Source organism: Dermacentor albipictus, chromosome 3 (genome assembly GCF_038994185.2).
Source record: "Dermacentor albipictus isolate Rhodes 1998 colony chromosome 3, USDA_Dalb.pri_finalv2, whole genome shotgun sequence".
Classification (NCBI taxonomy): domain Eukaryota; kingdom Metazoa; phylum Arthropoda; class Arachnida; order Ixodida; family Ixodidae; genus Dermacentor; species Dermacentor albipictus.
The window spans coordinates 106,697,538-106,710,485 of NC_091823.1; the positions used below are offsets into that span (position 1 = coordinate 106,697,538).

At 48.5% G+C, this 12,948-nt stretch overlaps 1 protein-coding gene across 1 annotated transcript in view; it reads left to right on the forward strand.

Moving 5' to 3' along the window:
• Positions 1-12,948, forward strand: part of LOC135904890 (low-density lipoprotein receptor-related protein 4-like) — a 216,091-nt gene that overhangs the window by 168,376 nt on the left and 34,767 nt on the right. The window contains exons 10-14 of the mRNA XM_070535911.1: positions 4,627-5,023; positions 6,649-6,866; positions 7,773-7,949; positions 10,423-10,548; positions 11,363-11,571. Coding sequence (XP_070392012.1) covers positions 4,627-5,023; positions 6,649-6,866; positions 7,773-7,949; positions 10,423-10,548; positions 11,363-11,571 — 1,127 coding nt within the window. The remainder of the gene's footprint in view (positions 1-4,626; positions 5,024-6,648; positions 6,867-7,772; positions 7,950-10,422; positions 10,549-11,362; positions 11,572-12,948) is intronic.

Here is a 12,948-nt window from a genome sequence, read left to right on the forward strand (position 1 = left end):
ACTCTTGAAGCCGAAGACTCCAGCGCGCAAGCCGACCAGCTGGATCTTTTAAATTAGTCAGCCAGCAAAGTGCATGATGATCACTGACAACGGTGAAACTCCGACCATACAAATATGGCCGAAATTTCAGGACGGCCCACACCAGAGCGAGACATTCTTTTTCTGTAGTGGAGTAGTTAGCCTCCGTCCTGGATAGCGTCCTGCTGGCGTAAGCTAATCACTCTTTCGGTGCCGTCCTGCCGCTGTACAAGCACTGCGCCGAGGCCGACATTGCTAGCGTCGGTATGAAGAATCGTAGGAACGTCTTCATCAAAGTGTGCGAGGACGGGAGGCGCCTGCAGCCGTTGCCGTAGGTCATCAAAAGCCCGTTGCTGGTCTTCACCCCATACAAAGGGGACATCTTCTCTGGTAAGATGGGTCAATGGCCATGCGATGCGCGAAAATTCCGCAATAAACCGTCGGTAGTAGGCGCAAAGGCCGAGAAAACGTCGCACGGCCTTTTTATCTGATGGCGTTGGGAAATTAGCAACGGCAGATATTTTATCAGGGTCAGGTCGGACACCTTCACGACTAACAACGTGACCGAGAAATTGAAGTTCTTCAAAGCCAAAATGGCACTTTTCAGGTTTTAAAGTTAGACCAGCTGAGCGTATTGCTTCGAAGACCATCTTTAGTCTCCGTAAGTGTTCCTCGAACGTTACGGAGAAAACAATCACGTCGTCGAGGTAGACCAGACAGGTTTGCCATTTGAGGCCTGAGAGTACAGTGTCCATTAGTCGTTGAAACGTTGCCGGCGCAGAACACAAACCGAAGGGGAGCACCTGAAATTCATAAAGTCCGTCGGGCGTAACAAAAGCGGTCTTCTCACGGTCTCTCTCATCAACTTCTATTTGCCAGTAGCCGCTTTTCAAATCCATCCACGAAAAGTAACGTGCGTTTCGTAGCCTGTCCAGAGAATCGTCGATACGCGGTAGCGGATAAACGTCTTTCTTTGTGATCAGGTTGCGTTTTCGGTAGTCGACGCAGAAGCGCAGGCTACCATCCTTCTTTTTCACCAATACGACAGGCGATGCCCAAGGACTCTTAGATGGCCGAATAACGCCGTCGTCAAGCATCATCTTCACTTGTGTCTGGATTGCCTCGCGCTCTTTTGGTGCTACACGATAAGGGTTCTGCCGAATTGGTCTGGCGTCGGCTTCGGTGACAATACGGTGCTTAGTGAGCGGCGTCTGGCTAACTAGTGACGTGGATGAGAAGCAGCTCTTAAACTCATCAATGAGCTCAAGAAGGCTGCTGCGTTCGACGGGCGATAAGGTGGGACTGATATCGACCACAGGGGCAGGCATAGCCCCAGTGAACGTCGCGTGCTCCACTGAGAGGCAGTCCTGTATTGATGTAAATTCGTCGAAGTAAGCAACAGCCGTGCCTTTAACAATGTGTCGACGTTCCCCGGTAAAATTCGTCAGCAGGAGTTCAGCACGTCCGTCACGTACGTCAATTACGGCCCTGGCGATGGAAACGCCTTGACTCAGTACCAGTGCGTCGATGTGTTCAGCGACGCCAGTGCCAGTGTTGAAGTTGTCGGAGATGACAGGCACGAGGGAACAGCTTCGCGGCGGAAGCGTGACGTCGTCGTCGGCGGTACGTAAGCGGGGTCGCTGGTGCTCCGCGGGGTCGACGTCGTCTGAACTCGTAGAAAATGTGACGACGAGGTCACGGACATTAATCACTGCACCATACTCTCTCAAAAAATCCATCCCCAATATAAGTTCTTTACAACACTCAAAGAGAATGACGAAAGTGGCGACGAAGGTTGCACCGGCGATTACTATTCTGGCTGTGCATTTGCCAATCGGCGTCATCAACTGGCCACCGGCAGTTCTGATGTTGGGCCCGGTCCACGGCGTCTTCACTTTTCGCAGCCTGTCGGCCAGCTTTTGACTGATTATCGAAAAATGCGAACCAGTATCGACGAGAGCGGCCACTTGGTGGCCGTCAATGCAAACGACAAGATCGGCGCTGACGGCGTCGGTTACAGGAGGCGTGGTTGGAGTCGTCGGAGTTGCAGAGTCGTCGATCGTCGGAGATGGGGGCTCTTGGGTAGCTAGCCGGTTTGCAACCTCACCCCCAGAGGTCGCTGCGTCTAGTTTCCCCGGCGCGGGCTAGGGGACCTGCCCCTAGAGGCGTCAGAAAAATCGCGACGGGTCGGTGGGGTGTAACGAGCAGGAGAGGGGGAACGCGATCGAGGCGTCGTTGAACCTTCTGGCCGAAAGTTTGTAGAATTTCCGTCGCGGCTACGTGCAGCATCAGACACAGGGTAACTGCAGCTGGAAAATTTTGGATACCCAGCCGCGCGGTAGTGGCACGCGCGGTAAACATGTCCTGCTTCGCCGCAATGAAAGCATAGCGGCCGGTGGTCAGGGGTGCGCCACAAATCAGTCTTTCGAAGCGGGTAGCCGGCAGAGGATTCACTGTAGAAACGAGGCGCAGCGATCGACTGGCGGCGATACGGCATAGTTGGCGGCGGCTGTGACTGTCGAAAATAGGGCGTCGGGGATGGCGGTGATGGCTGCGTCGTAGTGGGCGACGGTGTCAGCAACATCGAAGTGGCAGGAGGTGGACGGCAGACAGCTTCCGCGTAGGTCAATCGTCGCGGCACCGCCTGCCAGTCGGGCGACGAAAAGGCCTCTCGAACTTCCTCCCGAACGATATCAGCGACAGAAGCCACCGCTGGTGCCATGGGAGAGATCCCGAGCTGCCGGATCTCCTCTCGCACAATCTCTCTGATGACTTCACGTAGAGACGTGCTGCAGCTCTCAGGTAGAATGGAAGCATTCACCGGCGAGCTCTTGCGATCATATTGGTGCTACCGTTGCTGTAGTGCCCGTTCTATAGCGGTAGCCTCCTTGGTAAATTCGGCCACTGTCGTCGGTGGGTTCCTCACGAGCCCGGCAAACAGTTCCTCCTTCACTCCGCGCAAGAGATAGCGCAACTTCTTTTCTTCGGCCATCTCAGGGTCTGCTCTGCGGAAAAGGCGGGCCATATCTTCTGCAAACATGGCAACGCTCTCGTTTGGTTTTTGAACACGGGATTCAAGTAGGCGCTGTGCGTTGTCTCTTCTGTCGCTACTAGTGAACGTGTCTAGCAGCTCGGTGCGGAAGGCATCCCACGTGGTCAAATTTCTCTCCCGGTTCACAAACCACGTCCGCGCACTGTCTTGAAGCGCAAAATAGACATTAGACAGCTTTTGCTGGGAGCCCCAGTCATTATAAGTGGCGACACGCTCAAATTGGTCAAGCCAATCTTGGACATCCTCAAAAGCGTCGCCGTGGAAACTTTCTGGTATCTTAGGATTCTGCAGCGTCACCTGCGATGGAGTTGCAGTAGCCATGGCGGAAGTAGGTTGACGCGTTCCAGCAGGGTCCTGCAAAGGATTGAACTCGGGCGTCAGGCCTAGCAGGTGGCGACTGTACCGGTGAACAGGAGTTTCGATGAACGAAGGTGATTCCGCTTTCGAGGTATGGCTCCGCGAAGGGGTGCCGAGCATGAGACAATCCTACCCAGCACCTCCACCACTGTCGCAACCTATTAGGAGACGTGGAAGCCGGCGTAGAGGACGTGTAAAAGCACTTTTATGAGAGCAGTCAACGCGACGACGTTGTCGTCTCTGTTTTTCCACTCGCGCGCCACTTCAGCGTCGTTCTCATCGCCTGGCACATACCCGCGGCGACCATATAGGATGTGGCAATATATATATATATATATATATATATATAGAGAGAGAGAGAGAGAGAGAGAGAGAGAGAGAGTTAGAGCAGCTAACGTAGATACCATAGTAAGAAACAGTACATACTTGCTGCTATAACAGTATACAGCGGGTTCATGCAGCCCTTCTATTGATAACAAATGTATTGCATTTGTTTTAATCATGACGCTGGTATACAGCGCTCTCTGAAACATTGCAGGATTCGTGTGACGCCATCACGCCGGCTCAGCGAGTGATAACCTGGCGCAATCGCCGACAACATTTCTACGCCATCTACCTAATATAGTAAAGGCATCCCTTCTGCTCCTTTGAAGTTAAAATCTTAGTGGTCATTAAATAGCGTTTCATCGCAAGTGTAATTGACAGAGCCCAAATTAGGCTTGATGATTTCATCAAAAGTACCGTAGAACTTGAATTTTCGGGGTGTACTAAACCGATCGAATCCGCAAATTGTCCACCTCATGACTCTGTAACTCCAAACGGCGTCGTGAGTAGTTACAGACGTTCGCGCAGCTGTCAACGCGTTCATTCGATTGTCACGTCATGCCCAACGTGCGGGCTTGGGTTTGGCCCATGTTTCTGAGAACTTCTAAACTGATCTGCTTCTACGGACGACTGAGGAAGAAATCACTGAAAGAGACATAAAAAAACAGGGACAGCAGAGAATGACATGCAGTGATGACAGAAACAAAAAGTGGGTGTCTCAGGGAACCAGGCGGGTAGGGCCCATGCTGAGGAAAGGTTTCTGAGAGTTCTGAAAAGAGTCATTTTGTCCAGAACGGTACTTTAATGTAGCCTACTATCGGCAGTGACGGCTGTATTGGTGTCTCCATTGCACGGTTGTCGGGATGGCTGCGCAGGTTCAGAGGCCTACGTGGTGTTCGCCAACGGCGCCGACATCAGGCGCATCACGATGGACAAGTCGGAGTACACCTCCGTGGCGGCCAAGCTGCAGAACGCCGTGGCGCTCGACTATCATCTAGCGCAGGACACGCTCTTCTGGTCCGACATCACCGTCGACGTCATCCGGGCCTGCAGCCTCAGCAACTGCACCGCCGACAGCGTGCACACCGTCGTATCGCGCGGGCTGGGCAACCCTGACGGGCTGGCCGTGGACTGGCTCATGGGGCGCGTCTACTGGACCGACTCCGGCATGGGCCGCGTCGAGTCCGTGGACGTCGACGGCCATCAGAGGAGGGCGCTCGTCTGGAAGGACCTGGACAAGCCGCGAGCCATCGTTGTCTACCCGCAGTTCTCGTGAGTAGGACGACGCGAGTCGAAGTGTACCGGAAGGCGCGGGTGGCTGGAGTTCGTCGCACAAGCACAGGGTTCCATTCAATCGGTAGATTAGGAGCGCAAAGCAGATAAGTAATGAGTACACGCAATGCAACACGTTTTCGATGTCACGTCTACTTCGCTTGCATGATTATACCTATTATGCAACGAAAGTCCAATGGGGTATTTGAAGCACGGTTTTGATTCAGCTAGTTAGGGATTTGCACATGCGATACAGGTGCTTTTAAGCGTCACTCGGCAAGGCAAACGCTACTTCACTAATAATCATTGAGAAACAGAGCTTCAGAGCAGACTGAGAGATGGAGAGGCAGACTGTGTAGATTTTCCTTGCTGTTGTCCTGACCAGTGACAGCGTCCCGCATTTAATCTTCCGTCATACCCACAGCGTTACTATAGTATGCACCATGTGCACCCGCAGCACGCCATGGGCAATTTTCATGTGCCCTCCGTGGTGGTCCATTGCCCAGGGTTAATGCAACGAAATATCTTGTTTTGTCTTTCGCCAAAATTCTGTGCTTCTCTTTACACGCTAAATGAGCGAAACAATATGAACTTCGCACTCTTGGTATTGTCTGTCGTATATCGCATGATTTCCACTCCCATGTTGCTATTCTGAAATTGTATTATCCCGCGTGCCTTCCATTACTTCAATATGCCTCCATAATTTGGACTGGATGTGCAAATCTAATTCTGACCCCGTTGAACGTGACTAAAATAAACTGATATATTTGTTCCAGCACAACTTTTTGCCCTTATGGTGGCCATAGTCCAGCCATCTCAAATATACCTCAACTCACATCTCGCAAGTTAACACGTAATAAATCAGAACTTTTGTTTGCCTATAAGGTACTCCATGGCATTAGACGCCGCCCAAAGCTTCTTGGTGATTAAAATTTTGCCGCGCCACAAAAGTATACCCGGCAGCCTTCCGCGTTTCTTGTGTGGCCTTGTTGCAGCAGTTGCCGTCCTATGTCCCAACTCAAAAACAAACAAAGAAGAAATATTATCAGCGCTGACATATTTCAGAGTACATTCTTTGTGTTTTGCATATGTGTAGATAATCAGATTGTATGATTAACCTTCTTCTACGCTCCCCTTCTCTCGTTTTCTGTTTGCCTATTTCTTTCTGTGCCTGATGTGGTTTTGTTTGCCAGATTTCTATCTTCTGCACATTTTGCCTTAGGCATTAATTTTTATGTGCACCAGTACGAAGGCTCCACAGTTGCTCCTGGGCACCGTAATAAACATTTGATTGGATAAATTAGTATTATTATTATTATTCGGTTTCGAAACATAATACCATGAACAGGGAGCGAATTGAGGAAGAAATCCGAGCTGGGCGGAATTGTTACAGATGGGCGCACTATACGCCTGCCAGCTCTTCAGGAAGGAGGAAACAGAATCATAGAACAAGCGGGGACGCAAAATTTCTTATTGCGTTACTGAATCATCGCCTCCCGAACTTCATTGCAATCAAGGGCTAAATGATAAAGGCTAGAATGCATAATGAGCTTCATTACACACACACACACACACAACAATCTACTTCCAGTGGAATTGCGCGCTCGCTTTCTCTCCCCTGCCAGGACCGTGTTCTGGACGGACTGGGGCGCTCGACCCCGCATCGAGCGCATCTACACCGACGGGTCGGGTCGGCGTGCCATCGCGGACACTTCGCTGTTCTGGCCCAACGGGCTGACGATCGACTACGGCAGTGACCGCATCTTCTGGGCGGACGCCAAGCATCACCAGATCGAGAGCGCCGACCTGGACGGCGCCAACCGCAAGAAGGTCATCGAAGCGGGTACGTGGCGTGCTTGCAAGCGAGGCCAGATGGACTGGCTCACTGGGGTGCCATATTTATAAAGCTGAAAGACGGCAAAAGTACGTGGGCTAGGAAACGATAAGCATTAGTCCTCTCTTTCTGCTCGAAGGGGTTACACTTTTCTGAAAGATGGAAAATAGCTATGGCTTGGGTATAAACACCACTGCCATACATCTCCGTGGGTTCCAAACGACGCTAAGAAGGTAGGTTGTTCAGTAGTCACTAGGTAAGCGTAAATGAATCTGTCTGTAACAACAATAACAAAAAAAGAAACTGTACGCAAAGCTGAGTTCTCCAATTAAAAAAAAAAAGGCTCTTCAAAAGATGTTGAAAGTGCAAACCGACAGCAAATGCGGCCGTTTGTGCCGAAAGCTAGTCTGGTACATGTAAAACGTTGTTTTGTTTTGTTTTTGTTGTTGTTGGTTTCGTTTTTTCCAATTGTTCTTGCGTTTACGGCATTTATTAAAACTCTGTGAATAAATTTTTCCAAGGCATGTCTACAGGACGCATGTTATTCTAATGCGTAAGAAATGCTTCATTTTGTAAAGAGCTCACTTGTGTTGCTTACACCTGCTACACTGCATGAGAGGTTGGTCTCTCGCCACACACCTCAGCGCCTGTGGTGTGTGTCACTTCCTCTATACTTCCTCGTTGTTGCGCGCTGTTTTATTCAAAGATAAAGTATTAACGACTCTCCCCAAGCCGCAGTTTTATTACGGTCTCTAGTATACGTCATTAGGACATCTACCGCCGGCGGCTATTCACTGATTAAACTGACTAAGTCCGGCATACTTATAACCGACTTATAGATTTACCCAAGGATTCCACTGTATTCGTGGACGGCTGCAGTTGTGTCGGCTTAACCTATGTTTTGATGTATTTCAGGTCTGCCGCACCCATTTGCGGTGACCATATTCGAGGACATGCTTTACTGGACGGACTGGCAAACCAAGAGCATACACACTGCCACAAAATTCGGCCAGCACGAGCCGTCCATCTTCCACCCCAAGCTATCATTTCCCATGGACATCAAAGTGGTCCAGAGTCTGCGCCAGCCGGACGGTAGGGTTTCACTGAACCTTATCGCTTGCGCTAATTCGAAGTGGTATTTCTGAACGTACAGCCAGTGGCGAATGCACAAGGTACATTTATGATTGTCAATCAAAGCAGATGAGGTGCTATTTGAGCTATTTACAAGAATATTTACGCACCATTCACGTATACATATTCTTTTTTTTTGGGGGGGGGGGGAGGGGGGCAGAGACAGGGTATTGTGAATTTGTCCCTTTACTCGAAGAACTCCGCGAACGAAGTTGCTCCGAGGTCATTATATTTTTAGCATTCCTAACAGAATACTACTTGATGGTATTTTGAGCGTTCTGGAGAATACACTGCAATTAACTAGCACTATTTGGCTTGTTTCTCATGTTCTTTTGTTACTTTTGTACTAGCTTTGGTATTTTTAATGTGACCAGTGTAACTAGTAAGTTCTTTTACACTATGGCCCAGCCAAATACTTCATACATGTTACAAAGTCGGCGCATTAGATTACTGTATCGCGCTCGAAGCTATGTTGACATCATTGGCTATGCCAGTGGCGTACTGTACCATTGCTGAAACGGAGTGGGAACATTAAAGACGCTTTCAGTCACTGCGGCCATGTTTAAATTGGGCGGAGTGCAAAAGGCTTACTTGTACTAGGATTTTTTGTTGATGCTAATTAACCACGTGTGGTTTATATTAATCCGAAGGCTTCCACTGTCCCTGTGTCCAATTTCGGCATGCAAAACCCCATGTCAAGGCTATTTTTTTTTATAACATAAGCTTTCTCTTTTAACTTTAATATTGTAGCGCTTACATGTCGAGGGGCATATGACAACAAATGCTGCCAGACGCGTATTGTAATATCATCCTGTATCTGAATGATATCATAATTTCAAAGTGATACTCTCTCATATCAGGATTAATTGCTAATACTAGTGGAGGCGCACCTCAGCTATCATCAAGATAGGCCGCTGCGGAGTGGTGAATGGTAAGAATCAAAATTTAACCACGTCGAGAGGATAGTCGCGACACCTTGGCTGTGGGGAATTTGACTGGACAATTTTATTTAAATCATCTGTAAGGATTCCGCAATAACAACTCTGCTTTCTTCAGCACACAAAATATTTGTTTGAAGAATTTTGTACGCACCCCACTGCTTGGATATAAGACGCCCTGCTTCACTTTGTTCATACTGCGCCATTTAAAAGCACATTGAAACTGCGTGCTGTGTTTTATAAAGTATAGCAACTGTCGTTATAGCCAAATCACTTTATTCGAAATTGTTGCGTTCTTAATGGTTTATCGTGATCCCAATGGTAGTGCAGACATCTTAAACTGCATAATTTAAAGAAGAGGAGCATCAGAATTCTCTCAGAACTAAAGTGCGGAATGGAACATTCATATGGAATCCCTTGGTGCAGCATCCACGATGATCCTTTCCATTTATTCGTATTAGCTTGGAGAGGCTAAAGACGCTGGGAACGTCATTCCGACGGGGCGGCAGCTTGATGGGGCTCACGGCCTCACGCGCGGACAACCCACAGACATGCCAGCTGCTCTCCCGTGTGAAAGCAATATTCCGGCAGTGCCATGTCACCACTGTCAAGCGCGCCTTTGTTAAAACATACATTTTAAGAGTTGCCGCGCTGTTGGAATGCGAGTACACTCGACTACCGCTACTTCTACCTTTGTGAAACCGCTAACTTGTTGGAAATGCCCGAGATGTCTAATCAATAAACGGCGGCAGAATGAACGAATCAAAATCCTTCGATTATTCCTTCAAACTGTCTGTAATGTATATCATATTTACTGCAAATAAAGACGGGGACGGCGGAAGAGAACACAAAAACACAACACGCTATCCCCGTCTTTATTTGCGGTCAATATGATATGCAGTAAGCTAGGCCAAACTAAAGTTCTCTCTGTAATGACTTTTTTGTTTCTTGCGCTGGAAGCGCGACTCAACCAGCGTGTTTAAACGCCGCTTACTCAACGTAACACGGCACTAAACAAGTGGTAACGGATGGCTTCACGGGAGGAAGGAGCGCCATCCGATAAAACATAAAGATAAATTGAAATAAAGCTGTTGTAGGCCTCTAAACATATAAGTACGGTTTGAGAAATTTAATGTGTTTTCAAGCTTTCAGTAACTGCTACACGCATGAGGCTACGCCGGTGGGGGTCTAATTAAGCGAATCAGCTTATAATCTGGTTTCGAACTAAAGGAACTTTTCTTCTGTAGATATGTATGGTTTCTCGTTGCAACCTTTCGGTGCGTTCGAATGAAGAGAAAAGTTGAATTAACCGAGGTAGAACCAACGGGAGGCAATTGCACCACGTTACTGTGAGTCTTTTAGACTGTTGGTGTGAACTTACTGTGAATCTCCGCGTTGAACTAAATGCATCTGGTAATGAATCCGTCTCCTGTCCCGATGAATTCGTTATAAAAAGAGGAATTCTGTATTATTTTTGTTTCTTCCTGCGTGTCCAGGATCGAATCCTTGCACGCTGAGCGACATCAAGTGCAGCCACATCTGCGTTTCTAACAACGAGACTGCTTCGTGTGCCTGCCCAAGTGGCTTGGACCTGCAGGCCGACGGCTTCACGTGCATAGAAAGTAAGTGCAGAAGTTCGCACTTCTCCGAGGAGAATGCCGTGTCTTCGAAAACGTTCAGGAGATCAAGAATACGCGATTAAAGAATTCTAAATATTTGTGTGGTGCTACCACTCATATATGATAGAATTCATCGTTACTTCGTCCTATGGAAGCAGATGCAGGATTTATGCAAAATATATTCTTAATAATTAATTACAGAGTCTACCATGGGCATCAAAAGCGTTGAGAAAGGCCTGTATTACATAATACATTTAGGTTGATTTCTTCCGCCTTTCCATTTGCTTCCGAGCAGAAGACCGCCGTTCAACGCTGCAGGGGCCAGTTTCTTTGCATGGCCGTTTTTTTTAGACAGCTTGCTCACCTGCCCCGAAAAAGCAAACGCGAACGATTTACTTCCTTGAATACTGGAATCAAGTGCTTCTCGGCGCTCGTGTATTGTCATCAAAGACTAGTTTAAAGGCAAACATAACAGGCTAAACAATCAACTAAGTTCACATCTTCAAGGACACATATTTCCACTGATACGCTTACGCAGAAAGCAAATAATACATCACTAAACTATGCCACCCACAGTTCTAAAGTTCTCACGTTGTCGCGCTTACTAAAAAAACAAAACATCCTTCGTAAATGCTTATTCTTGCATCGCTGCCTGTTCGCCGCCAATCTTCGGGCTTCCGTCGCTCGTCCAATCTCGCGTACCTTTAAAAGCAGTACCGTCAGAGATGCTCACATTCCAATAACATTGAGCCTTTAGAATCATCGCATGGAATCTTGCATTTTAGCTCTCTCTCCTCCGCTCTTTATTTCGACGCAGAGCCGGACTCGTTCCTGCTCTTCGCTCACCGCGGTGACATCCGTCGCCTTTGCCTGAACTGCACGGACGACGTGGACGTCACTATACCACTCCGAAGCGCCATTAGCGCCGTTGACCTCGACTGGGACGCTACCACCGACATGATATTCTGGACGGACGTCACCCACCACTCAATCCTGAAGGCCAAGTGGAACGGCGACGACCAAGAGGTGGGCACTGGGCGCAACTTGGACGCCTTTGTAGGTGGGACAACTGGTAATGGCCGTGCCGGTAACTGAAGGCCGCAACACGTATAAACCCTACCTCCCAGTCTATGCTGAGGGAAACGTTCGTGCGCCCTATAACGTAAAACTATTTCAATACGTTTTTATTCCGATCTCCTGACGTCGAACTTGCGTAACCACCGACGCAAGCATCGGACGGTGACCCGCAGGGTTGTCTGAACAGACCAATGAAACGTTCTCCTCGTTCATAGGAGGTCACTTTTGTTTGCTTGAAAAACGAATAACATTGCCTACACTGAGCGGCTTGTCTTATGTAATTGGCTGGCAAGAGGACAGGAGCACGCTCAAATGAAGAGGGATTCGATGGGGTGAGCAAGTGCACTGAAAATATATAACCGGATCAAGAGGGTGGGGCCACCGTCTGCAATTGGTTCACTTTCCCTCACTTAGGTTTCGGAGGCTGGTTGAAAATCCCGGCGGCATGCAACGGAAGCTTAAAAATGACGCTAAAACGGATTCTCAGCAAAAAAGAGTTGGCAGAACAACGTCGTAAACGTGCTCAAAGTGCTCGAAAACGTTACACGGCCACGCAGAAAGTTTTATTATACGCTAATTAACCCACGCGCTGCGGCAGGTGCGAGTAGCCAGTGCCTGAGCGATCGGTGGCAACCATATTTTATTGCTTTCAGAACGGGGCACCTTTCGGCTATTGAGAAGCAACTTCAGTTTTGTTCGGCACATTAAAGCATCTTTAACGAGTACGCGTCACTTTGACGTGGCAATTTTTGGCGGTTTTGGGACATCGAGTGACAGACAGATGAAGTGGGTGCAGCCCGAAAACTTTTGACCAATAACTGAGGGCTAATGGCGAAAAGGCGTCGAATCAGAAATAACTATTTTACTTTTGTTCGGTCAAATGATGCATAATCAGCGTGCACATGTTATATCAGAAGGGGAGCTATCACGGTTTGCGTCACGTCGCGTGAGAGACAAGCGAAGGGGGGGGGGGGGGGGGTCCAAGACAGTTTTGGAGCGATCGCGGAGGGCTGATTGCAGAATTGGAATATAAAAGATGGGAATAGCTTCACGTTATAGCGCCCCAGCTACCGTTATAAATTGAGATCTAATCGAACTTTAAAGCTGACTCTGTGTTCGGGCTTACGTGCATGCCTTCGGAGTGAGCGAATATTCGCTCTTGTAACGCTTACTTAAACATTCGCCTTTGACTTAGTACACGTACACGCCAGCAGAACTTGGTTCACAGCATTTATAGAATAGTAGCTCATGTGACCGGACGTAGACGGTGCAGGGTAATTTTCCCTGCATGCGTTGTTTGCGTATTCGATGACTGGGGAATTCCTC